Here is a 25,261-nt window from a genome sequence, read left to right on the forward strand (position 1 = left end):
ACCCAATAAAATACAAAACTTTAAAATCTATTGACTTATAAAAAAAACTTTACTATACGTTATAGATACGACGTCTTTAAAGTATAAGAATTTACTAAGTCGTTAATTTAAAATGTTTACACAGGTAAATTTGGCGCAAATTAGCTGTCTGAAAAAACATACCTTTTTTAATTTGGCGCAAATGGACGATGCCCCCATACCATGTGGCGTTCCATACGGATCGTCGTTAATGCATACATGACCTTAAATGTACTATAATATTTTTGTTTTGTTGGTAATTTATTTTATTACACGCCAACGGATTTCTCGAGAAATCGCACTCGCCAGGCGAGTCCACTCATTTCATGTTTTATTTTACGATATTTCCATATAAAATATTTTTCAATGAAAATTTTAAGTTCTAGACCCTAGACAAATACCCCGTTTTATCCCCACCCTAACACCAGCCCTGTTAATTTTTCCGTAAGTCATGGGATCTTTTTCGAGATCTTAACTTTGTTTGGCAATTGAACATATGGTAAATAAGATTGCTGATATTATAGAATATTATAATATTGCACGCTATATTTATACATATTTTTAAATCTATATAACACCTTGTTTTTATTTCCAGGGGAATCATTTAAATTCACTAAAATTTTATACGTAAATGATTTTATTTTTCAATTTTATTATTAATATATTTTTATTGAATATAATATATGTTATAGTATATGACTAATGAAATTAATACCTAGCAGTAAGTTTTCAGTCTTGTAACAGTATAGGAACGTAGGAATGAATTAATATAAACATATAAAATAGTATTGTATTGCATAGCCTAACATTAGATTTCTTCGCTTCCAGCAGATCTATAGTACTATAATATAAAAATAACATAAAATCTGTGTTTTTATTTTTATTGTACGAGTATAGTTCACTAATCCAATAAAGATATGAATTATTAAAACTCTCATAACGATTTCCCTTTTTTTATTTAGCTTAAATATTTATGTAATATATAACAATTATAATAAATTACAAATATATATTATATTATAAGAATAATCACACGGTCCGATTTAGTATACGAATAAATAGAAAACAAAATATAATATTTCTGTCAACTTTTTTATAGTTCATTTTAATGCAATCGATTAAAATCCGAACGTTTTTCGTACGAATTATATCGATAACTGTACGTTTATCCATAGTATATGGCTAAAGTCAACTTAAGCCGACTGGTGTAGATTGGGGCTGTGTTTTGTACTTACATTATATAACGTGCACATCTGCTAATAGAAATCGGATGCTTGCTCCCCGTCAACTTACTCAGAGTAAAGTCTTCTAATAATTTATTTTTAACACGTGCTCTAAAGATTTGAGCCTAAACGGTAAAATTAAATACTTTTCATGATTGTATAAATACATATTAATGCCATTTTCTAGGACGTTTAATAAATACATGACGCGTGACAACCACGTGTATAATTATATCCGTGACAAGTCGCTCATGTGGTTTTGAGTGTTTAACGTCATACATCTTAATCTTGGTCAAGTGCATATGCATAAGAATGCGCATATTATGTAATGATCGGTCATTAAAAATAAACCATATTCATTGGTTACTTAACAACCGTTAGTCCGTTAACATTGATCGTATGGCACAACAGTTTGTTTGCAAAAAAATCTAAGATTAAAACACGTGTATTATGAAGTTTAATATAGATTGGTTTACCTACTTGACTAAATCATTTGTTTAAAATTTAGAATATAACATAGCACAGAGAGAGTAATAATATGCTATGTTTTTAGATTTTACACAATGTTCTTAACTTCTTGGCAGCTTATAAATTGGCAAAGTTCAGCAAACCCATATTATATTTTAAGCTTCAGACGTACCGCATACGATCGTTTTGTATTTAGAGTATATAAATATTAGACTACAATATGTGAATAATGTAATTTGTATAATTTTCGACATTATACACTGTCGATGGTTTATTGATTTTCCTAAATAAATATAATTATTATATGCGTTAAAATGCATTTTAAAACAATATTATTTTTAGTTGTCAATACAGCTTCGCTTAAAACGTGTACAAAAATTTATACAATACGGTTGTATAATTACTTCGTAAGCTTTCGATAACAATTACTCATATTTTATAAAATTTTAATATTTTTTAATATTTAATTATTACTATATTAAAGTATTTTTTAATAGTTTTTTTTTTTAAGATTATTAACGTTTGATTAAAATTTTTTAAATACCCGTGGACAGTTTGATTGCGAATTCAAAATGCAATTTTTTAAATAAAAAAATACCACCATTAATATTAGACATTTTATTTGTCAGTTATTCTATACGATCAATCTTGAGAATTAAATATATTTTCAATCCTAGATTATCTATATGATTAAATTAGATTTGACAAATATAGTCCGTGACTATAAATACTACGCTGATATTTTTTTTAGATTCTTTAAACGAATAATTAGGTGCGGTGGATATTAATATTTTATGTGCTATTATTTTAGTCGATCTCAGAGTTAATTTTATTAATTTTTTTTTTTTTTAATAATTAAGAATAAATCGAATCAATTCTCATATTCGTTCATAACAAATACGACAGTAATATAATTATATTGATTTGTGTGTAGTTAAAATTACCTATGTAAGATAGGAAGGAGAGGTTTGTTTTCGATCTCTACATTTTGTTAAGAATATTATTACGCTTTATTGCAACAGCAACAACTATAGTGGTAATACACCAATTAAAATAATTATGTTGTACGGAGCATTATAGTTATATAACACTATAATTTTTGGAATGAATCATATGACTTATTTCAATGGTGTTTTTCATAATTATGGCAATAAAATAATATATATTTTGTAGGTTATGTACGATACAAGCGTAGCTAGAAAATGATTGTATAGTGATGTGTATAGGTTTATGTATGCGAATCAAGGTCAAAGAGATAATCATGGCTGCGGGAGGGTTAAAACAAATACTTTATGATCGTTAATAAATACACATTTTTTTTTTGTATAAAATGTGTCGTACGATAAAAAAGAGAAACGATAAAAAATATAACATGTATAAAACATAAACGAATAATAATAATAAAAAAAAAAAAAAATAACAATACATCTACATAGGTTGTATATAGGTACACAAATGTAATATAACTCCTTTGAAAAGTGCAAATATTATTTGTAACGTACATAAAACGCTAAGTATTTTTTTATTTATTTATTTCAACATCGTTTTTGTATGCGATGACCACAGACACATGAAATTATTTACGTAAGGCCTGGTAATAATAATTTATAAAAAAAAATAAAAAAAATAGTCGGTAGGTAATACTCGTGTGTTTTATCGGGGTTTTAGAGAACATCCTCCTAAACGTTTTACAGGAAAGCAGATACAAAAATCCGATCGGCGGGTATACGAACGAATTTCGAATGATATTTTTATTTAATTGTTTCGCTTAGGCATTACAAGTTATACTCTTATCGTGTACGAAACAAGTAATTATTTAAATTCATTTAACTTCATTGAAACCAGTTAATGAAATTTACAAAAAACCTGTGTACATTTATTGAACAACACAGTAAAAAAAAAAAAGGACCGTAGGTGCGCGGGAAAAAAATTGTTCTCATTCTGTACGCATTGATTTTTAATCGGGTTAAAAATACAAAATGAAAACGTTAGAAGCGATGTATTGACACCGGGCGAGATTCGCGGAAAACCGTATAAAACACGTGTCGGCGACGCGGATACACGCGGAACAGGGATCTCGGAACTCGCGATTCGCGTGCAACCGCAAATCCGGTATAGAAGTCCCCCCCTCCCCCCGTAGGTGACCGGTATCGGAAACCGTAAGTAAACGTCTAAAGACCTCGCGTGGGGAACGCGGAAAAAAATTAATACGATCACCGGAGGGGAAACATTGTACGCGACACGCGATGTAACAGCGGCGTCCGCACACGGACACGGGCACGGCGGAAAGAATAGTGACATCGGGAGTGGCGGAGTCTCGGTTCGCGCGTACGTCGGCGGCGGCGGCGGCGGCAGCGGCGGCGGCGGCGGCATCGCGAGCACCGCCGATGACGAACGTCCGCGGCTCGCGCACCACCAATCGCTGCACGCACGTGTGTCCGCGAGCACAATCGCCGTCTCACCGGTCCGGTCCGGTCGTCGTCTTCGTACGCACGTTCGCGAACGGTATATTTTCGTACCGCGTGAACAGCCGCCGCGCACTCGACGCTCGTCCCGTCCGACCGCGTTCAACGTGTGTTCAACGCGTGCACCGCGGAACCGTATCTCGCAGTCGCTCGCACGGGTTTCGTCGCACCGGCACCGCCGTCCCCGAGAACCCGACCGGTCGGCTCCGGTCCAACCGCGGATGGCATGAACCGCAGTCCGTCCACCGACCGAGTCACGCTGTCCCGGGCCGCTGGACTGTTCGTCACCGCGCTCGCCGTGGCCGTGGCCGTCGCCACGCTGCTCCCGCGGATGCCGGCCGCCGTCGCGGACACCGTGTCCGCGAACGCGTTGCCCGACGGCGAGATCGAGGTGCGCGTGAGCTCCGGCAACGTGACCGCCAAACAGACGTCGTTCGCGTCACCGGAAACCGGGTACGTAGCACACGTGCAGCGATCCACGCTGCCGCATATTATATACGAGTGTGCGCGCCGCGCGGTTACGTTGTGCTGTTGGCGCGACGTGGTCTTTCAGCAATGCGCGCGTACCGTACACCGCCGGCCACGTATCGCTCTCTTGACCGTCACTCCTGTTCCGACGCGTTCGTTGCGCTTCGTGACGAGTCATGGCCCTGGGGGGGAAGGGGGGGGGGAGAGTGTTTGATTCGCAAACCGTTCATCACGACTATTGGTTTTAAATGTTCGTTTTACAATCGTATTGACAAGGCACACGCGCGCGCACTCCTTAAAAAACATTAACCGTATACTCAACACACACTCGATGTCGGACATGACGTGACGTTTTAAAACTCATTTCATGCAACATAAACATTGAATAGTAAAAAAAAAAAAATTCTAGTGGTTCGCGGTGCAAAGGTGATATTACGTATCGAGGGGAAAAAATGTCGAGCCGTCACTCGGTTTCTATTGCGGTTGTCGTAAAAAACTCATTGCAGTAGTATATAATAATTATATTGGGTACAGAGCAGCCGGCACTGCGACGTGCGTATAGTGGGTATCGGTTGTCCTGGCCTACGAAACTTACATCTCTGTTCTTGGGATCCAGTCGGTTCTGAAAGCGTTATACACCTGTAGAGGTGTTTAGAATGTCCTCCGATTCCTCCTCATTTTATTTATTTATTTCAAGTTGTAACATCCCAAAGGGATAAAGAGTACAGCGATATAGTTTACAGCGTAGATATAAATGTCAGTTGTTTAAAAACAAAGAAAAATTACAAATATAAATATATTTACAATAAAATAATTTAACTATGGGTTTAGTTTATGTTTTTTAATTTTTCAATTTAATATTTTGTTCAATAGTGACGACCGTTTTATGAACAGGTACATCTTTATGTATGTATATATTTATATTGTCTCATGACTAAGGTTTTTTAGAATTTAACGCAATCTGATGTAAAGGGTAAAAAACCTTCTAATGCAAAAAATCACCGCGGCTATGAAATATTTTAAGCGTTCGTTCGACTGCGTGCACGACTAAACGATGCGATGCTAAAAATGGCGATAGGATAAAAAAAAAATGATCTTATTAAATTAAATACGGGCGATTTCTCCGAACTAAGTCGTGCCAGTCGAGGTTATACATGCAGTGTTTAGTATTCGCGCGGGTTCCGATATAAATTATTTTTTAAAATAATCATAAACCTGTATATTATTTTTTTCGCACGTAATCGTATGTGTGCACGTCGGTTATTTAGCACTTGAATCAGATCAAATTTATTTTTAGAAAAAATTAATTATTTCCTCGATGACTTTTTTCACATATAAGGATTTATTTATTATTTACACATAATATAATTCTATATCAGTCCTAAAAAAAAACTCAATATACTAAGATGAGTATACATCGATAATAAAATTTTTTTAAGTTATTGCTAATTTTATTTAATACCTATGAACACACTGCCATATTAACGTGACGTACCCATGCTATTGTGTAATAGTAACACTAGTAACCAATCAAGAAATGTGAGTTGTTGTAAATCTCCAAAATAAAGTCAAATCATTTTAATCAGAAATCAATTCTAATAAATTTTAAATTTTTGAAGATTTTAGAATGCCATGACAATACGGTACATTTTTAAGTCTTAAAATTTCCATCAACCGTATAAATTATAAAAAAAATATGTCGCTTATTTTTTTTTTCTTTTTTAAATAATATTATATTATAATGAAATATTTAACAGTTACTTAATCAATACTAATCCATTATTTTGTTTACGAACATATTATTTATAGTGATTATTATTCGTTTTCAAAATGTCAATCATTAGAATAAATTTTTCCAAATAATTGTATACTTTTAATTGTAACATATTTTTCGCGTCAGTAAAACACGTGATATCATTATGGCAACGAGAAGCTTGTTGAGCGAATATCTGCGGTGTATAGCACATGCATATAATATTATATATGTACATATAAGTCGAAAAACTCTTGCACATTTATCAATGACACGTAGTGTCTGGAAGATATAGTTTTTTTTTTTTTTTCATCGGCTATACCGTACACCGTGTATTATTTCACTTTCCCGACCGGTTAACATACAAAATAATACACCGCGCGTGAACCGGTTTCGATCGAATTTCAATTTTTGAAATTTGAATCTTTTACAAATTGTATACAACCCATGTAAAGTACGAACTTTTTTTCCCCCGTAAGCCCTGCAGTCTACGCTAATCATTGCACTTTTATATAATTTTACCTCCCTTGATGGGTTTTATTCTTCTAAAAGGGCGTTGTTGTAATTTTGTTCAAGACCGCGATCACGTTTGCCAAGACACAGAAGACAAAACCCTACACGAGTTGTAAGCGATACGGAGTCTACAATTTACGAGCCTTGTGTTCATATTACTGTGTACTGCACACGTCAACCTCGTGAACGCAGGACATTCTTTTCGTCGAAATTTATGTATCGTAATGCTTTTGACCCTACACAACGTTTAAATGTTGCGCGTCTAATAAAAAGGACAGGATGCGGTAAGGACAGTGTTTAGCGCCATTTAGTCTGACACAAGCGCGCGCACACGCACGTTAAGACAGACGTACCGCCACGTTTACGGTCGCGAGAACAAACGTGCACATACAGAGTGGACTACAGTAGAGTAACCGCGGGAACACGTAATCCGTTTCTGGTGCGTGGGAAGTATAATTAACTTTTATCGTTCTTAAAAATAAAAAATCCCTGAGACGGGTTTTGCCGGAACTTTGTTTCTTGTCAAGTTTTTCGCTGATTTTTTCAAGGGAAACGAATGTTTGTCCTCGAATGCGTGTCCTGCAGGCGGTCGTATCGTGTTAGCTGAAAGAGAAAACCTTCCGGACCGCTCTGTATACACAGAGGTAGGTACCTGCAGGTGCCATCGTAGACGGTGCTGCGAAAAAAGACTTGTTCTCCGCATGTGGGCGCAGACGTGGATTTACCTTTCCGATATTTTGAGGGGTATTATCTGTTTTGGAGAACACACGCACACAAAACGACGACAGCGGTTATGTGATAAACATCTCCCGTATCTTACATGTACTACACCGTAATGGTCGGATGACTAGGCGCGAAACACATGACGATTGTGTAGACAATATAAAATCAAACCACAAGGAATCGATTTCTATTTTATTTTTTTCAATACATTTTACCCATTTAACCATTTATGTGCAGCAAACAAGTCGCGACGCGGATCCTTATAGAAAATAAAAACCAGAAATGTGGTTTTTCTCCCCGGTTCATTCGAATGTTTACCTTGGTATTTTTGGGTCCGTTGACGTGAAAGAGGATGCCGCTGCGAACGACTTGACGAAGTGAAATTTATTGCGGTGTGATCCGGACGGCTGCGATGTAGAAATAACACGCGTCCATTATTACATTATTGTGACGGATCTTAGTATTTTACGTGTATACGTGTATATAGGTCTGGTCGTGTGTACATAATAATGTACGTACGGTATTAATTTAAATTGTTTTTCTTTTCTTTTTTTAACCGTACGCTATACAACATTTTACAGTCTACGATCGGCGGTGTTGCTGCGTATCCGCGGAGGGGAAACAATAGCCGGACATGATCGGACTTACCGCGGGTGGTCATTAAACCCGTAACTGTTTACATCATTAACCGTCTCTAAAGGTGTGAAACGCTGTCATCGGAAGATACACATCTCCTCGGACGAACACCGTCGAAGACTAATTATTCGGGCCAAAGATCTGTATAATATTTATACGTGTGGTACGCGAGCGATTGAGAAAAGAGCAGGTTTTCGGGGGACGGGGCGGCAACGGTATCGATAAAGTGTAATATTTTATTACGTGGCTCGTACGCACGCACGCACATATACGCATACCTGTTGCGGGCTATACGTGTGTGCGGTGCTTAAAATATTATTATGCGTTTGTTTTGTTTTGTTTTTTTTTTTTTTTTTTGTCAACTGCAGCGTGTTGTACGAGCAAACCGTCATCGTATCGCACCGTCTTACGGATTAATCTTCTGAAATCGACGCGCACGTGTTTTACGCAGGCCGTACAACCTCTTGAACCAACGATTGACGTTACTGAATTACTCACGCCCACAAATCCAAATGTAATAGCGCTTCAACGTAAAATACCGATACGTTACTGTTGCCGACCATAAGCCGTAAACAGTGATGTCCGAGTGAAACGTTTAATGGACATTTCACGAAATCATGTACATAAACAATGTTTACACCTTCGAAATGCACCTAATCTTACATTCGATTTGAAAAGGTATTTAATATTACGAGTGTTCTTCTTGCTCTTATTTTCAGTTCGTTTTAAATTGCCATCGTGCAATATTTTTTCGATGATATGATTTTCGTGACTGCTCTATTTTAAAAATAATCGTTTCACATAATTATCAATGATCTTACCAAAAATTATTATCGTGTGTACTAGACCGTAGTCTATAAAATGTACATCAAACTAATTTGCAACACATTTTACTTTTTAAATGTTTTAGAAATAATTCAATTTTTATATTCGTTTACCGCATTTAAAATTCGAAAAAGGATAATTATTAAGGATTTCATTTGTCATGTTATTTAAAACACGTGTATAGATACACATTTGAAATCTTATAGTTTGTACTCTCTGCATATCAAATTGAAAAAGACCGTTCACTCTTTTAGATTAGGATAATGGTCATACGAAGTTACTTGAAATCGAAAACCTCTTAAATGTTTTTCACTTTATTCTAGAGTGGTATTAAATTTTCAAATTTTCTATCGTGTATACGATACAACATAAATGTATACACTATATTTATGTACTTGAGTGTTTTAAAATTAAAAGCTATTGAGTCAAACAATTTTAGGAGATATATAATCTTTAAAAATATGCATAAAGTTCAAGAATAAAAGTGCTAATATAAGGTTACTTGTCAATGACCTTGACAATGAAGTTTTTTTTTAGTAAAATTAACATAAGAACACCTACGCATAAATAATATGATTAATGTATACTGATTTTGCATTTAGTAATATCTTAGTAAATTTATTCTCAAATTTATTTGTCTAACTTAATAGTATATAATAATTATATACTAAATTATTATTGAGTAATAAAGTAGTAGTATTATTATTACTCAATTATTGAGTAGTTACCTACAGAAGAACATAAACGTGAAAGAAGCAGTAAAACACAAATTTGTTATAAAAGAAATATGCTGTTTTTTTAAACCTAATTATTTTTTGAAATAAAAATTATTTATTTTCCCATACACCACAATGTGTAATATATAATTAATATAAAATAACCAACCAATTAATAATGTAACTTAATTTAACACCAAGGGTATTTACCCGTACCTACTGTTTTAATTTTTTTTTTTACTTTTAGACTTGACCTAAATAGTTGTTGGCAGTATTTTATTCTATCTTTCCCTCTTTTGCTTGGTGTACATTATTAACTACTTCTTCGTTTTTGCCGAGTTAAAATAAAAATGTTTTACGAATTTTTGGCTTAAAAAACAGGTCCAATACTGTGGCGATAACGCTCTGTGATGATTTTCGCTACGATTCTTGAAACTTACAGGAACACGTCATTGACATTTGGCTGTTCATTGTGGTAATTTTGTGCGTCAGTACGAACTCAGTACGTGCCCGACCATATGTAAAATTGGTCCGTCGCGTTATTAATATTATAAAATATATTATGTTATTCGTGTACAATAGTCGAAATCACTATATACAATACGAACACTGTCAATATATATATATATATATATATCTTATTTTTTATAATACTGTGTAGAGTTTTGTGGTTTCAAATTAATTCTTGATTGTATGTCGAATTGTTTGATTTTTATATTTTTGAACCAATTTTTCCACTTCGTTTTTTCCCCGAGTAAAGTTTAGAAAATTAGAAACTTGAATAAAATATCCGTACACTAATTTATAAAACAATAATTTACTAACTTTTTATTATCATTCCTTCAACCATTACGTTACAAATAGTATATTTTACAACGATGATGACGATTAATTTTTTTGCAATGGTTATTGATGTATGATAAATTATTCAATGTAATGTCGTGTAGTCAAGTATTTTCACTTAGTATTCTCTGTCTTTACGCTCAACATTATACACATTTAAAAAACAATTAGTAAGTACCTCTGTGCCATACACACATGTATTCGATACATCGTATAATTTGCTCATGCATGCTGCAGATATAACACAATACTGTACAAAGATATAACCAGTGCCTCCGTTTAAGCCTTTAGCACTTATTTGTAATTAATTTTTCTACGACACTTTTTGTTGGTGTTGAATTGAAAAACTTCTAAACACTATTCGATTAAAATTCAAAAACATTTTATATTTGCTTAAAGTCGAAAGTTTTATTATTAATGTTATGTGTAAGAATTGTAAAAACATACAAAATAAAATAGTTAAATAACATATGGAAATAAACAAATATTATCTCTACGTAACACTTGTGAAGTTGTAACGATGTCATTTTGACGGGTAATAACAAGCATAAGTTGTATAAGTTGAGGGGTTGAACCACATCTAAGATACAATTCAGTAACAGTTAATATAGGACAATGGTATTGCAGTATGCTTTAATATTAGGTGTCCGCTAATGTTAGAAATTTAGTAATGTAAACGTGAGATGTACGAGTATATTATTTCATTTTATTGATTATAATTTCGAAAAACGTAACAGCTTAACGATGCGACGACAGCAGTGGTGGCCACAGTATATTTACCATGTGTATCCAAATTACTAAAATCTGTAAACACCCACCCATCAACAAAAGTAATTTTTTTAATTATGTATGTATATATATATATATATATATATATATATATATACACCCGCCCACCAAAACTATGTGTATCCGTCGATACAGTTGAGGTATAGGATAGCCACCACTGGATGACAGTAATAGTATAAAAGTACCGAAAACGAATAACGCTAAAAAAGTAGAAAACAAGAAGAGGCGTATATTTTTTATACTCGAATTGTACATAAAAGTGATTGAGCATTCGGAAAATAAAAATAGGGTGGGTGAATTAAACTATTTATAGCCCCATTAAAGAAAAACGATTAAAGAGTGATTGGAGAAGTTTGGGTTCACATGTGCATTTAACTTCAGTAAAATATCACTAATAAACTCAACAGTACGAGTATGGTTTTAAACGGGATATGGAAACCGTGATTATATGTATAACTTATACACCGGAAATTGCTATTTCTTTGTCCTTGCATTGTTCGAAACGTTTAATGCAGTTTTCTACGATATTATTCCTCGTTATAATATGTAACGGTTAAGTCTTCCTTGTTTGCCGCTGGATACGCGCCAAACAGTGGACAAACAAAACGAAACAGCTGTAGAACGTTGTACGCTCGTGCCTACGACGATTCGGGGTCGCGTACGTAAACGGCGAACATGTCTTAACGTAACGGTGTTTACATTCGGACGCGAAAAACCAGCACGTCGCGGACGCAGAAGATGTGCGACAAAACGCGTAAAGCAGTGCCGGATCCTGGTGAGGGGGTGGGCGGTTAACCCCTCCCCAATCAGGAAAAATATGTATTAAAAATCAATCATTTTCATTATCAAGGGAAAATATTTTTCAACCCCCCCCCCCCCCCCAAAAAAAAAAAGAAAAAGAAAATCCTGGATCCGCCGCTGACGTTAAGATTACGGGTAGCGGCGAGACGATGGGACATTCGCGACGACAATCATGCCGATCCCGGTGCCGCGGATTAAAACACTCCGATCTGCTACCGGAGCAGGTAGCAGGGGGGTAGTAGAAGGCGCTTTAAATAATACATGGGGGACGCGTCGGCCGCGTGTAGTCGTCGGTGCACGCCGCCACCGACGTGTGTAAATCCCAGCAGATGTCAAACCGGTGTACAAGGAACTCGCATTTGCACCCGAAACGGCGACGGCATACGTAATCGGAAAACGTGTCTGCCGTTCTCACAGTTTATTAAAGCGCGTTTTTAATCGGTTTACCGGTCCGGATCGACCGACGACGTGGCTTACGATAAGCTTTATAACTTTATTTCCGAAAACATTTTCCAGTCCAAGTCTAAAAGTATAATTTATACGTATATATATATATATATTTATTATGTACATTATATTATAGTGTGTACGATGATACACTTCCGTCAAGCTTATTGTTTGCGCTTAAAATCGTATTAATTCGATCGTCCGCGATGACCTCTTGATCGTATTGGTTTATTTATTTGCCATGAAAATGAATAAATTAATACAAATAATCGTGACGGATTTTCATACTTATGTGTGTAGGAATATATCCTGTGTGTACGGAAAAATCGAAATGCGACGCATACGAAACGAAATGTATGAGTAAAATTAAATCAGCGATTAGAACTCTATTAGTTTTATCGTTGCTTTCATAATATACCTACCATAAAATCAACGATACAACTCAACTGCATAGAACACTGTTTCTGCGCACAATGTAGTTATTTGTTGAGTTACAATATTCATTTTTAGATTATTAGAGCGTATTTACAGACTACATTTCTAAATTGGTTTGGACCAATAACATGACGAATCTCATAAAATGGCAAAGTGAACTCGGTAGGTAAAATTTCTTTAACTTCTTATTTTCGCGGAACGTTTTCCAATATGAAGAATAAAGTGAAAAACAGTATTTTTTTAATTTTTTTAATTCCATAAATGATTATTTTTACGAATATATGAAGATTATTTCCTCAATGATTTTCGTTAAATAAATTTAGATAACTTACATGTCTTATATTTTGCATTTTTATATTTGTATTTCTAACACCATTATTTAAAGTTCCTACATTACGTGATATTTTCAAATTACAGTTACACGAAATACTCAAAATAATATATCAATCTTCGTTTAAAATCGTTTTTCAAATGTTTAAAAATAATATGATTCGCATGACGAAGGATTTCCGGTCTATACGGTCGAATCACTGTCTTACAATGAGACAAAATTATAAAATTAGTGCAATATGTCCATTCATGATTGGCATATTTTAATATGCTAGATTACTAACTACAATTAGATCGTTTACTTATTGAAATCAATTGATTCAAAATCGTTTTCATTGAGTGTAGTATACTGGATATAGTATGTATATACGGTATGATGTTGAGCGAAAAAGATTTATTTGTGATTAAGAATTCAATCAAATACTTGGAAAATTGTCAAAACATTCTATATCACTATAGTTACTATAGCCGTATATGCAGATTAACTTTTAAAGTTGACTATATTAGTGTATCAGCTTTAACAACTATTTTATAATGTACAACACAGTTCAGTTTTGTTTGTAAATCTCACTTCGTAAAATAACTTAACTAACGATTTAATTAAATGTTACGTTATAATGTGATTTTGACTTGAATTATTCGTATTTTATATTCTATTGTTTAACATGCAGTCAATTTTAGAGTATATCATGTGCTAATTTGTTCGTGTGTAAACCAGACTTATAAGTATTTACTTGGAGTCTAGAAAAATCGATTATACGATTTCTGTCTATGACGGTAATAATAAAAGAAAACGGTATGTATTCATCTTATTGCGAATAAGATGAATCAACAAAGAAACGTAAAGTTTAGTATAGGATGAATCATATAACATAGAAAATATACCTGGTAGTTTCCGGTTAAAAACCCAGTTGGCGTGTGTCTGGAATGCCGTATTATGTTTTAAATTTTTTTTTTTTATAACCATTCGCCTATTTATTCAGTCAGCACATTAACAAACATACAATAAAATTATAAAAATCAATATGAATTCAATACGCAACATAAATATGCTATATGAAATTTGGAACGTGATAACATGTGAGTATGATTCCGAAAATATTTGTGTGTGTGTGTGTGTGTTTGTGTATGTGTGTCATATTTGTTATAATATAATTAGAGATCTTATGACTCTAAGTTTACGCAAAGGATACAAAGAATATCAGTAATATAATTATATATGATCATATTTCTTTATAATATAATATGTAGTATTTAATCGTATGAGTCCTAGCATTAATATTTTTATAATATTTAATTTTTGCAGAAAGAGGTTATTCGTGTTTCGTATAAATGAGGTCATAGTATTATATCAATCAAAGCGGAACGAATTGAAGACAAATAACCTAACAGCTATATACTTATAGGTATATGTAGAGCCAGCTAGTTGGAATAATTTTATTGCAAACTCAATGATCACAAAAATTAGAAGCCTTGCATGCCGAACATAAATATTATAACCATAAAGCTGTAAAATGTTGGTTAAAAACATGAAATACAAATAATTGATATTTTAGCACATCTACCACGTGATAAAATGATTATGTTAGTTCGTTCAAGTACTTTCGTTAAACTCGCCAAGTATACGTTCTGAACACTTTTAAGTTTACGAAAAATAATTGTTAACTTTATACCGTTTATACCGAATAGTCAATGTTCAATCAGCTTATATTGATTCCAAGTGTGTACATTTTTCCAGTTTAGTATACTGTAATTTAAGTAAGAGACCCGCTTACAAATTATAAAATTACATCCGCCGAAGCATCCATAAATGGAATTGTTAACGATTTATCAAAATTTTCCATTTTATAAGATTATCAACCATAACTTTTAGTCTTAAAAAATGATTTCTGGTCCTACTATCCAAACGGATTTTCTAATATATGATATTATAAAACATTGCTGTATAGACACACATCTCTAACCACTAACCATCTCCAGTATTCCTAAATATTATATTTCCTACACCAAAAAATAATTAATTGGTGGTGAGGGTTTGCGGTTGATGGCCGCGGGTATGTATATTAAAAATATATTTCTATATATGAATATAAATATGTGTGTATTTGTAGGTGATATATATATAGGGTTATTAGTGATATATCGTACGTATTCCATTCAAAAGTCACGTCAAGTAAAATCGTATACATATACATATGTATGATTTTATAAAAAAAGAAGGGTGCATGAAGTGACGTATTGGTGGTGTACATGGAGGGTGCGCCGCTGTAATATACTCTTATAATAAACTTCGCAGGGACACAATGGCTAGGCTCCCTCCTCTGCAACCAAATCCAGAGAACAGAACTGTATACTACACTCATACACATACTCTTACGCACACTGCACTCGACATTTACGTATTTAAACGTATATTATATCTTCGGTTTCAATACTCGTACAAGTGCGGTGTGTCTGATCTAATTGTTTCCATTGACCCGTCAACAGTGGCGTAATTGATAGTGGCCATTTCGGTTTATTATCCCTTTCGGATTGGTCTTCGCGCCGTCTTTTTCTCGCTTCGTCCAACTATCGTCTAATAAACCCTTAACCAGCCATAAATAAATACATTCTACCGAATGCCACCGAAAGAACAAAAAACCGTTTACGGTTATTTTTTATTGTATGCGTTTTTTTTATGTATAGGCAGTACGCATCCGTCGTCAAAGTTTATGATTTCTATTTTCTCTTCTCTTTATAATACGCATCCCGTGCATAGGTATACGTGTTTTTAATGTTTATTGTAGGTCTTATATGAATATGATCATTTGTTTTTTTACTTAGACGTTCGGCGTACGTTTTGACGACGACGACAATCGTCTATTGTTTGTGCTTATATGTTTTGCGGTTTTCCGACCGTCGATTTATACGGTACACACACACACACACACACATGAATTCACATACTCATATACACAACACTCGTTTATAGGAGGTATGATACGTAGTATAAATGGCTGGACCTTGACGACGAAGTGTGTTTGTACGTGTGTGTGTGTATAATTAATCTCGAAACAAGGGGGCGGACGTGCGACTCTACGGGTCTCCTCTGTCTTTAACGCTTTCCGACTCCCAACGCCGTTACCGTACGATTAATATAATATGTGTAAAAGATAAAAAAAAATAACATTAATAAATTCACCCCTTCGCGCGATTAATCACGTGTACACACACATAGTGGTTTAGACGTTGAGCGTTGAGCGATAATGGAAGTTTCGGGCTTTACCACTCAATTTACACAAATAACACTCGTTTTGAATATAAATGCCAGAAAAGCGATTTACAATGCTACCCCAGTGAGTGTGTATAATTTGCTTTCTCTACCCTGGTGTTTCACAGAGATGAGATTATTGTTAATAGACGTTGCTGTTGCGGTGACACTGTGTAGGTTACATGCACTCGTGTTACTCAACATACACCCGGGGTGAAATGTCTATTGCTGGGGGATATTCATCCTAAATAAACCCAATTAAATTAAAAAAACCTTAGTAAAAAGAGCACAATTTTTAAGTTTTTAACATCGTAACGTTTTGAACACTTTATTTATTTTTATTAGAAAATTTATAATTTACTATAATTTATTACAAATAATTCACACCAAAATAATTTGGTAACTGATAAATAGTGGTTCGATATCCTGTATCTAGAGAACTACCTCTAGATATTAATCTATGCATATCCAAACAATACACGTCACATGGTCACTTAATGGCTTATAATAAATATATAATATTACGACCAGCTGAATCATAAGAATATGGAATTGTTTCAGGTGAAAGTCTTTAACTCTTCTAAACCGATAAAAGTTAATGTGATATGTACGTGACAATATAAAAGTACAAGTATACATGTATACTGCTACATTTTTTCTCTTCCCTAATTTTTCCTGTGCCTTGTTTGAAATCTTCACCATATAAATTGAGGTAGCGTTTAAAATATTACTTAGAAATCGATTATAGATATACGTCCGGGTTAGACAAACACAATTATCAATTATTAGAAAATCATGTCATCCCATTCGCATACAATTGTAATATGTATTTATAATAGTTAGGCAAAATGATATACATATTATAATAATATTTCTATAATTTCTATAATTTAATAATAATTCTTGTAGTGGCTATAAACTATAATTATAAATCTGTGTATGTATTTGATTTCGTTTGGTTAAAACCCTATCAGTAATTAGGTGAATATGATAATATAAACTACTATTTTTGACGCCAAAGATCGATACTATAAATTTCATATATATATATACGTATTTTATCGATGTTTGTTTTATAATACAAAATAAATACCATATTTTATATCTATATAAACTATATGTTTAAAATTATCGAATGTTTAGATCTAATTATGTTTACGTTTTTACCTGTATAAAAAAAAATAAATATTTTATCCTTTTGTCAATTGTTTGCACTATGGTCGTAAAATATTACAAAATCTTGAAATTATACGTTCACTTTTTAGAGTATATTTCGCTGTAAATTGTTTTATTGTTGTTTATTTTTTCAAAAGTTTATTAAAACGGTTGCAAAACAATAATAATAATAATAAATTTAAAAATGTTGAAAAAATATTTTTGAAGACTGAGTTCTTCAATAGTTCAACTTTCGTTTCAAAGACACTTGGGTTGTTTAATAAGTGCTATTCATTTTGAAACATGGTATGCGTGTTTTCCATTGTACTGCAGTGAAGAATAATAGACACTTGACGTACACCACGCACAAAACTAACATAGTTGAGTATAACTTGTAAATTGTGCGGTTCTCGTATTAAATAACATGCGTATATTTAACTTGACGGTCGTGGTTTTATGAATATTACATACTATTCTTAGACGCTGCGTCGATTTAGGATTAAAATATTATTTACATAACATCCATATATGATGATTGTTTGCTTGAATACTATGGGTTTTTTTAAGTGCAGATTTAAAACCCACATGTGACAAGAATCTTGTTAATGAGTACCTCCTACTCGTTGTAAATGTTTTAATTTATCATTAATTTCGACCGATAGTAAAAATTTTAAGCCATGCATGTGTAGCACTTGTACAAAACAAACAACTTGACTTGATTAATACAATTTTAATTTTAATTTAAAAAAATCTTTTGTTTCACTATAAATGAATACAATTTTTTTTTTTGAAATAGAACTCTTAAGTATATTGACCATTGTACTGTTATTTTTTGATTTTTACAGGAATTTAAAAAAAATCGTTTTTATTGTTCATTAAATCATTTACATATTTAAATGTTTATTTTTTACTAAAAAAAAATATGATTTTTATACAAGTAATTTTTACAATGAGTCATTTTAATATACTCGTATATACATATATAAAATATTATAAATAATTCAGTAAAATAATATAATGTACTATACTTCTAATATCTCTTGAATAACAACTACTTCGAATGAAGTTAGAATATCATTAGAAAGGTAAGTGTTACAATATAGATATCCAAGTTTTCGCGTACATTAGTTTTCAATTGAATACACAGTAAATACGCTAATGATTATTCAAACAAAGCAATTGATTTACTTGACGAGTTAAATAATCTAATAAATTATTAAACTGTTTAAAACCATAATTTCGACAATTCATGTCAAAATCGTATTTTTAATGACCATTAATAAACCTCAATATCAAACTTCAGAAAGTTTTTACCCATACGCTCTACACGAATATAAGAAAATTAATTTTTAATTACAAATAATATAGTGTGTGATGTACATTGAATAAATTAGTTTTTAGATGATAAAATTGTTATTTTATACTAGGTAACTTTTTTAATAGGAGTATTAACAAATCACTCTATATGTACTATACATTATACATTTTTATAAACGTATACATATATCAAATAATATTCCTATATTTATTACAGCTTTATGAATATTTTATGTTAACGAAAATATCATTCATCAAGTTCCGTTGTTAATTCGGCTAAATACAACAAATACGAATAAAAAACACAGGCGCCAGCTTGTTAATAATAGGTACTTCACAAGAAAAGTTAAATATAAAAATAGATCACTCGCAAAAATGAAATAATATTTTTATTATAAATTATAGCTAGTGTCTTTATTAAAATCTATATTTAATATACTTGTAACCATAATAATTTAAAATGTGATTCAAGCGATCTTTCAAACAAAATTCTTACAAAACAGAGTTAAGTTTTTGTTGGTCTTACATTGAAGAATGTAGTTAATAAACTTAAATCTAAACGTCACGTATGAAAACCATCTTGTGCAATATTTCTTAACTGCTGCAGATGAGCAAGTATATATATTTCAGACAGTTCCATACCTTATTGGCTCATAAAACTTAAATCTGTAAATGACAAGTGGAGTACGATCCAAACCATTTTCGGTCGTTTTTCTAGAAACTTTAATGTACTGTCCTGATCACGTAAGAACTTAAACCTCTGATTTTACTCCGAAGTGTTTCTTTATTTTGTTATAGAAACTTGTTTGGTAAAATCACGCCCATTTTATAAAGTTGTCTTTATTTATCACCAATATGAGGTCTTAAATGTGACGTAATAAGTTTTCGTTCTCTATTAAATATCATGTTTATGACAGCAGTTGTATACAAAATACTTATATATTTCATAAGAATTGGTAGTGAAAACAAACACACTAATTAGAAATTAATAATTCGTGACAATAGTCTACAAACCATAAGTTTATGAAAATCTAATTTAAACCCAGAGAAATTATTTTTTTTAAACAAATGCAATTTTATAAAGGCAATAATTGTTTTCATTTCTTGTTGTTATTAAATGTATTTATTAAAATTTTACCCATGACGAGCTTGTCGTATAGGTATAAGGGGGCTAAAACCCTCAAGGCACCAAATAAATTTGTGTTGCCGCACTCCAATCATTGAATTTATGTAATCAGTAATCTCTTATTATGTTTATCGTACAATCCAATTGCCTGGGGTTGAACAACTATGAAGTAGTTATAACAGAAAATAAAAAAAAATATTAAGAATATGATTTTATATTGTAAATACTATAATATTAAACAAATATACAGTTAGAACGTTCGTATTACATGCATACCACAGTGGTGCAGCTGTAAAACGAATAATGAATAGTTTAACCATATGTACGGTTTGCAATCTAACAATATAGTATAAATTAAAAACGATGTCTATCCTTTTATACGTAACGCGATTAAATCGTAGTTGACTCGACCAAGTCAATAAAAACATAAACTCTTGTGCGCGCGCAAGCAGTGAGAAAAAATAAATTCAAAACACTTACATAGATATTGTTTTTGATCCTAGGGAAGAGCTTATGTTGCACCAAATAACGGACGGTGAACATTTCATGCAGTTGATATACGGCACGAAGAAGACGCTCCTAGACTGCGAGTACGTCAAGGAACGCACAGCGGCTAAAGATTTCGTCCGTGAGTTTTGGGGAGAAGAACAGGGCAAAAACCACACGGTAGGCTCTTTGTCGAAAAGATATGCCCGTATGGTCGATTTCCAACATTTGAAAAAGGTCTGTCATCAAAATCATAAAAAAACGAGAAGAAGACTGGCAAATGAACAGCAGCATCGTGAGCAGTACGACTTAACTAAACTCATTAGCGACGGGTCAGTTCAATATCATGTATTATTCTCATTGATAATCGCATATTAGTATTCCAACAGCATTGTTCAGCCGGAAACGCGTATTTTGAAATATTTACATTTGGGTTGCACGTTTTGATCACTTTTTATTTTAATGAAACTTAATTTAGTAATATAGAAAACTTTAATAAAACGTCGTGCCAATAATACTAGTGTTTATTTTAACTTTCAATCTACGCACTATTAGCTAAAACACCTATCCCCATGTACAGAAGTATATTTTTATAATTGTATTGGTTCATTCATACGCTAGATTTTTAAAAAGATCTGTTCATTTATATAAATCACTACATTTCTACTCGTAAAGATAACAATAAAAATCTCGATACAAAAGCTTATCATTGAAATAGAGGTGTTTACTTGTAATTATGGTTTATAAGTATCTATGCCCAACAATAATTTAAATAAAGTACAATAAAACAAGAATTTATGGGTTTTCATGTATTTCTTTCGGTAAAACACTTCTATAACCTCTCGTAATAAATACATTTATAAATATATATATATTTTTTTTACTATAACGTAACTACATTACATATCTTATAAAACGCCTAACCTTAGACCTATTTCAAGATACTATCGTATTAACACAATTTGAATTTCAATATTTCAGTAAACGTCGTAAGAGAGATCTGATGTCTGTGTTAAGAGTTCCTGGTACGAAATGGTGCGGCAAAGGGCGATCGGCTAAATCGTACAAACAACTTGACGGATTTGGTAGCGCAGATCGATGTTGCAGGATCCATGACACGTCTTGTCCGATGACGATCGGCGCTTTGGAAAGAAAGTACGGTATATTCAATTGGAGACTGAATACACTCATGCATTGCTCGTGCGACCGCAGGTACCTTTACTTTATCAATCAAAATCAATGATTTACTAAACGGTTATCTTAAGGTATAAATTAATTATTATTTAAAAAAGTATACCTATGTAAAGGAAATCATTAATACCTACACGCACTATAATGCTCAGCATATATTACAATAACTATGTTTAAGCTTGTTCGTTTGTAAAAAGTATCGTAAGTAAACGGAATGCAGAAAAGATTGAGAGCAATATCAGCGTAATGATGTTTTACATTTTAAACACTTCTGAACATTTTGCATTACTTTATATATAGAGGCCTTTAAAACCGTTACGTTTGTTATTTCACTGATTCAACACACATATTTATAAATTAATACAATAACAATGTTCAAACTTTTTTTTGTACTAAAGATATTGAAAAAAATATTCTGATAGCATATAAAAATCTATATATTTGAATATTAAACTGGAATAATTGGTTATACTGTATAAATATTAAAATTTTTGTCCGATTAAATTTAATAGATGATAGATCGGTAAACGTAAAATGTTTTGACTATTATATATTTGTATTAACATATTAGCAAATATTAAAATGAGAAGATTTATATTATACATCGATGGTTTAATAAGACTACTATTTTTTAGAGACCATATAAATTTCTAAATTCTAATAGACAAAGTAAAGTCTTTAATTGAAGCAAGTTCCTAACATTTTAATTGGTCTTAATTAAACTCTCATTCGCTCAATTACAATCACGATAGAAGTTTATTTTAATTAAGTGTTATACATTTTTTGTTTTGATAACTTTTTTCTTAAACTTACATAAAAATCGTATAGTAAATTTACCTCAAATTGCAATTCAGTATGATATTTGACTGTGTAATTAAATTATTACAAGATTTGTTTGTAAAATTATCATTCAACTTTAGACTACATTTTATGATTGTATAATAATATTTTTGTGGGTATTACATTAAAATTAAACTACCCAAAGCCGTGTTTAATAGGGGACTAGTGGTGTAAAATGTCATGGTGTTTGATGGAGCTGCTTTACATTTTTTGAAGACTTTTAATCACAATGACGAAATATGTAATATATGTAAATACTGACTGTAATTAGTAGTCAAGTGAACTGTTTTGAAGTGTAATTTTTTTAAGAGTGGCATAATTTAATTTGCCCTGGAACAACATAGCTTAACGCGGAACTGAAACAACCTTTTATAATACACGAAAATTATTAGAGATTAACGAACCCATATAATTTAAAAAGTTTACATTTTTGTTGGGATGTATATTGACATAGTAGAAGATGATTTCCATTGGGGAAGCATATTTAAAGTGACGATAACAATGTTGATTTTGTTGTTCAGCCTACCCACTGTTTCAGAACACTTCAATATTTGTTGACTTGTTGGACATTTATGATGCTATACAAAATAAGCCTAATTGACTGTTCTCTCTTAAAAAAAGATTTTATTATTTCATTTTTATTTAAAAGTAAATATTACGTTTTTGTCGGTTAAATCTTTAACGCTTCATGTTAAATGGGAATACATATTAAAAAAAATAAAAAATAAAAACATTTTGAATCAATAGAAGTTAAAAACTATCATCGAATAATCGTAATCAAAAATAAAGTTGGTATGTATTATTACATTTTTATAATAATGGATTAACCGGTTTTTTAGAAAGCGTAGGTGCAATGGTGATATATTTCTTTACTGTACTAATATAATTTCGGGGCCCGATGGGCATATCGACATTGAAGATAATGAGAAAATTCTAATTTTAAGAATATTATTACTATTGTATGACACATATAATAATGATATATATATATATATATGTATATCTGTGTGTGTTATATTATTATCCTAGCTATTGAAAACTTAAACATAGGTATACATTATTTGACGATTTTTGAGTGTTATATTATAAATATTTTATCCATGTATATATATATATATATATATATATATATGTATATACATATATATTGAAAACTTTTATTTATAGTATAATAAAAAACCAAAAGCATATGTCTAGTGTTTTTACAACTACACATATCCTAACACGGTTCAAACATTATTGACTTATACAAATCGCGTCAAATAATGTTATTTACATTTTTAATCATATAATAATATAATATATTAATGAGTTTAAATTACAATTAGGTATACGCCTTAAATACAAAAAAACAGTTGTATACATTTTAATTTGTAAGAAATTAAATCAAGTGCTATTCGTAAATGTAATCAGTAATGATGTAATTCAAAATTATCTTCAAAGAAAAATAAAAGTGACTAAGCAAAATACTAATGTATAATGTTATACTTGCATTTAATTTTCAAATTATAGATTACAAAATTACTTTATTTTAAAAAAAACTGAATAAAAATTCTTGCTTGTCGAAGCACTTTAAATATTTGTTAGTTTAATAAAATATCCAAACACATTTAAACATTAATTATTGCTTATTAGTAATTCTAAAAAGGATTAAAATTGGTACAATGTATTAGTTTAAATTATATGTATATTATTAGCTAAATAGTAATTGCAAAATATATATTACAGATATTGTTCTCACATGTGCATTTCTTTCGTTTATTTATATAGCACAGCAACACCAAATATAATACTTTGGCATCTATTCAAAATAAAATAAACACTGAGAAGAATTGTTAATTCAACATTCAAGGTTAATTTAAGATGAAATTTGTTAAAATATTTTAATAACATACTTAATTTATTGATCACAATGCAAAATGGTTTTCACGTTGGTATACCATACGTTTTGTTGGACTTTCACTCCGTTAATATTTAACTTTAATACTTTGTCGTATAATAATGGAAAATTAAATATTTATGTGAATTAGTTTACTATGCATTTTATTATTATACACTACACAAGCCTAAAAGAAACAGTTGACAAAATGATTTATAAGTAGCTATTCGAATGAAAAAGTATAGTTGTACGAATGAATCTGTCCCATTAGCCACGCTCTTATGAAAGGGCGTGTTTTCTAAATTTAATTTAAATGTTCTATCCCACTAGGAGAACGAATTTAAATATATAAAATATTTTTACCCTTCTTTCGGTATTTATTAAGGCCCAACATAAATTATAACCTCACATATTGGTGTACAATAAATATTTTTATTTCATTGAAGGCATATTTTAAATTACTCGTGTATTGCGATCATCAAAAAGTGATTTGATATAGTCTATGGACCAAAAAAACCATAAAAACGTAACACATGAAACCAAATTCCCGTTATATATATATAT

At 31.8% G+C, this 25,261-nt stretch overlaps 1 protein-coding gene across 2 annotated transcripts in view; it reads left to right on the forward strand.

Moving 5' to 3' along the window:
* The first annotated feature begins 4,067 nt into the window (after nucleotides 1–4,067).
* The window catches only part of LOC112682940, a 35,929-nt gene continuing 14,735 nt past the window's right edge, over nucleotides 4,068–25,261 (forward strand). The window contains exons 1-4 of one of the 2 annotated variants that reach the window (XM_025553737.1): nucleotides 4,068–4,627; nucleotides 20,805–21,119; nucleotides 21,769–21,999; nucleotides 24,589–24,690. In XM_025553737.1, coding sequence (XP_025409522.1) covers nucleotides 4,401–4,627; nucleotides 20,805–21,119; nucleotides 21,769–21,999; nucleotides 24,589–24,637 — 822 coding nt within the window. In that variant the 5' untranslated portion in view covers nucleotides 4,068–4,400 and the 3' untranslated portion in view covers nucleotides 24,638–24,690. Of the gene's footprint in view, nucleotides 4,628–20,804; nucleotides 21,120–21,768; nucleotides 22,000–24,588; nucleotides 24,691–25,261 lie in introns of those variants that run through there. The other variant, XM_025553729.1, reaches the window with a different exon arrangement.

This window comes from Sipha flava, unplaced genomic scaffold (genome assembly GCF_003268045.1).
Source record: "Sipha flava isolate LNK unplaced genomic scaffold, YSA_version1 104_pilon_pilon, whole genome shotgun sequence".
Lineage (NCBI taxonomy): Eukaryota > Metazoa > Arthropoda > Insecta > Hemiptera > Aphididae > Sipha > Sipha flava.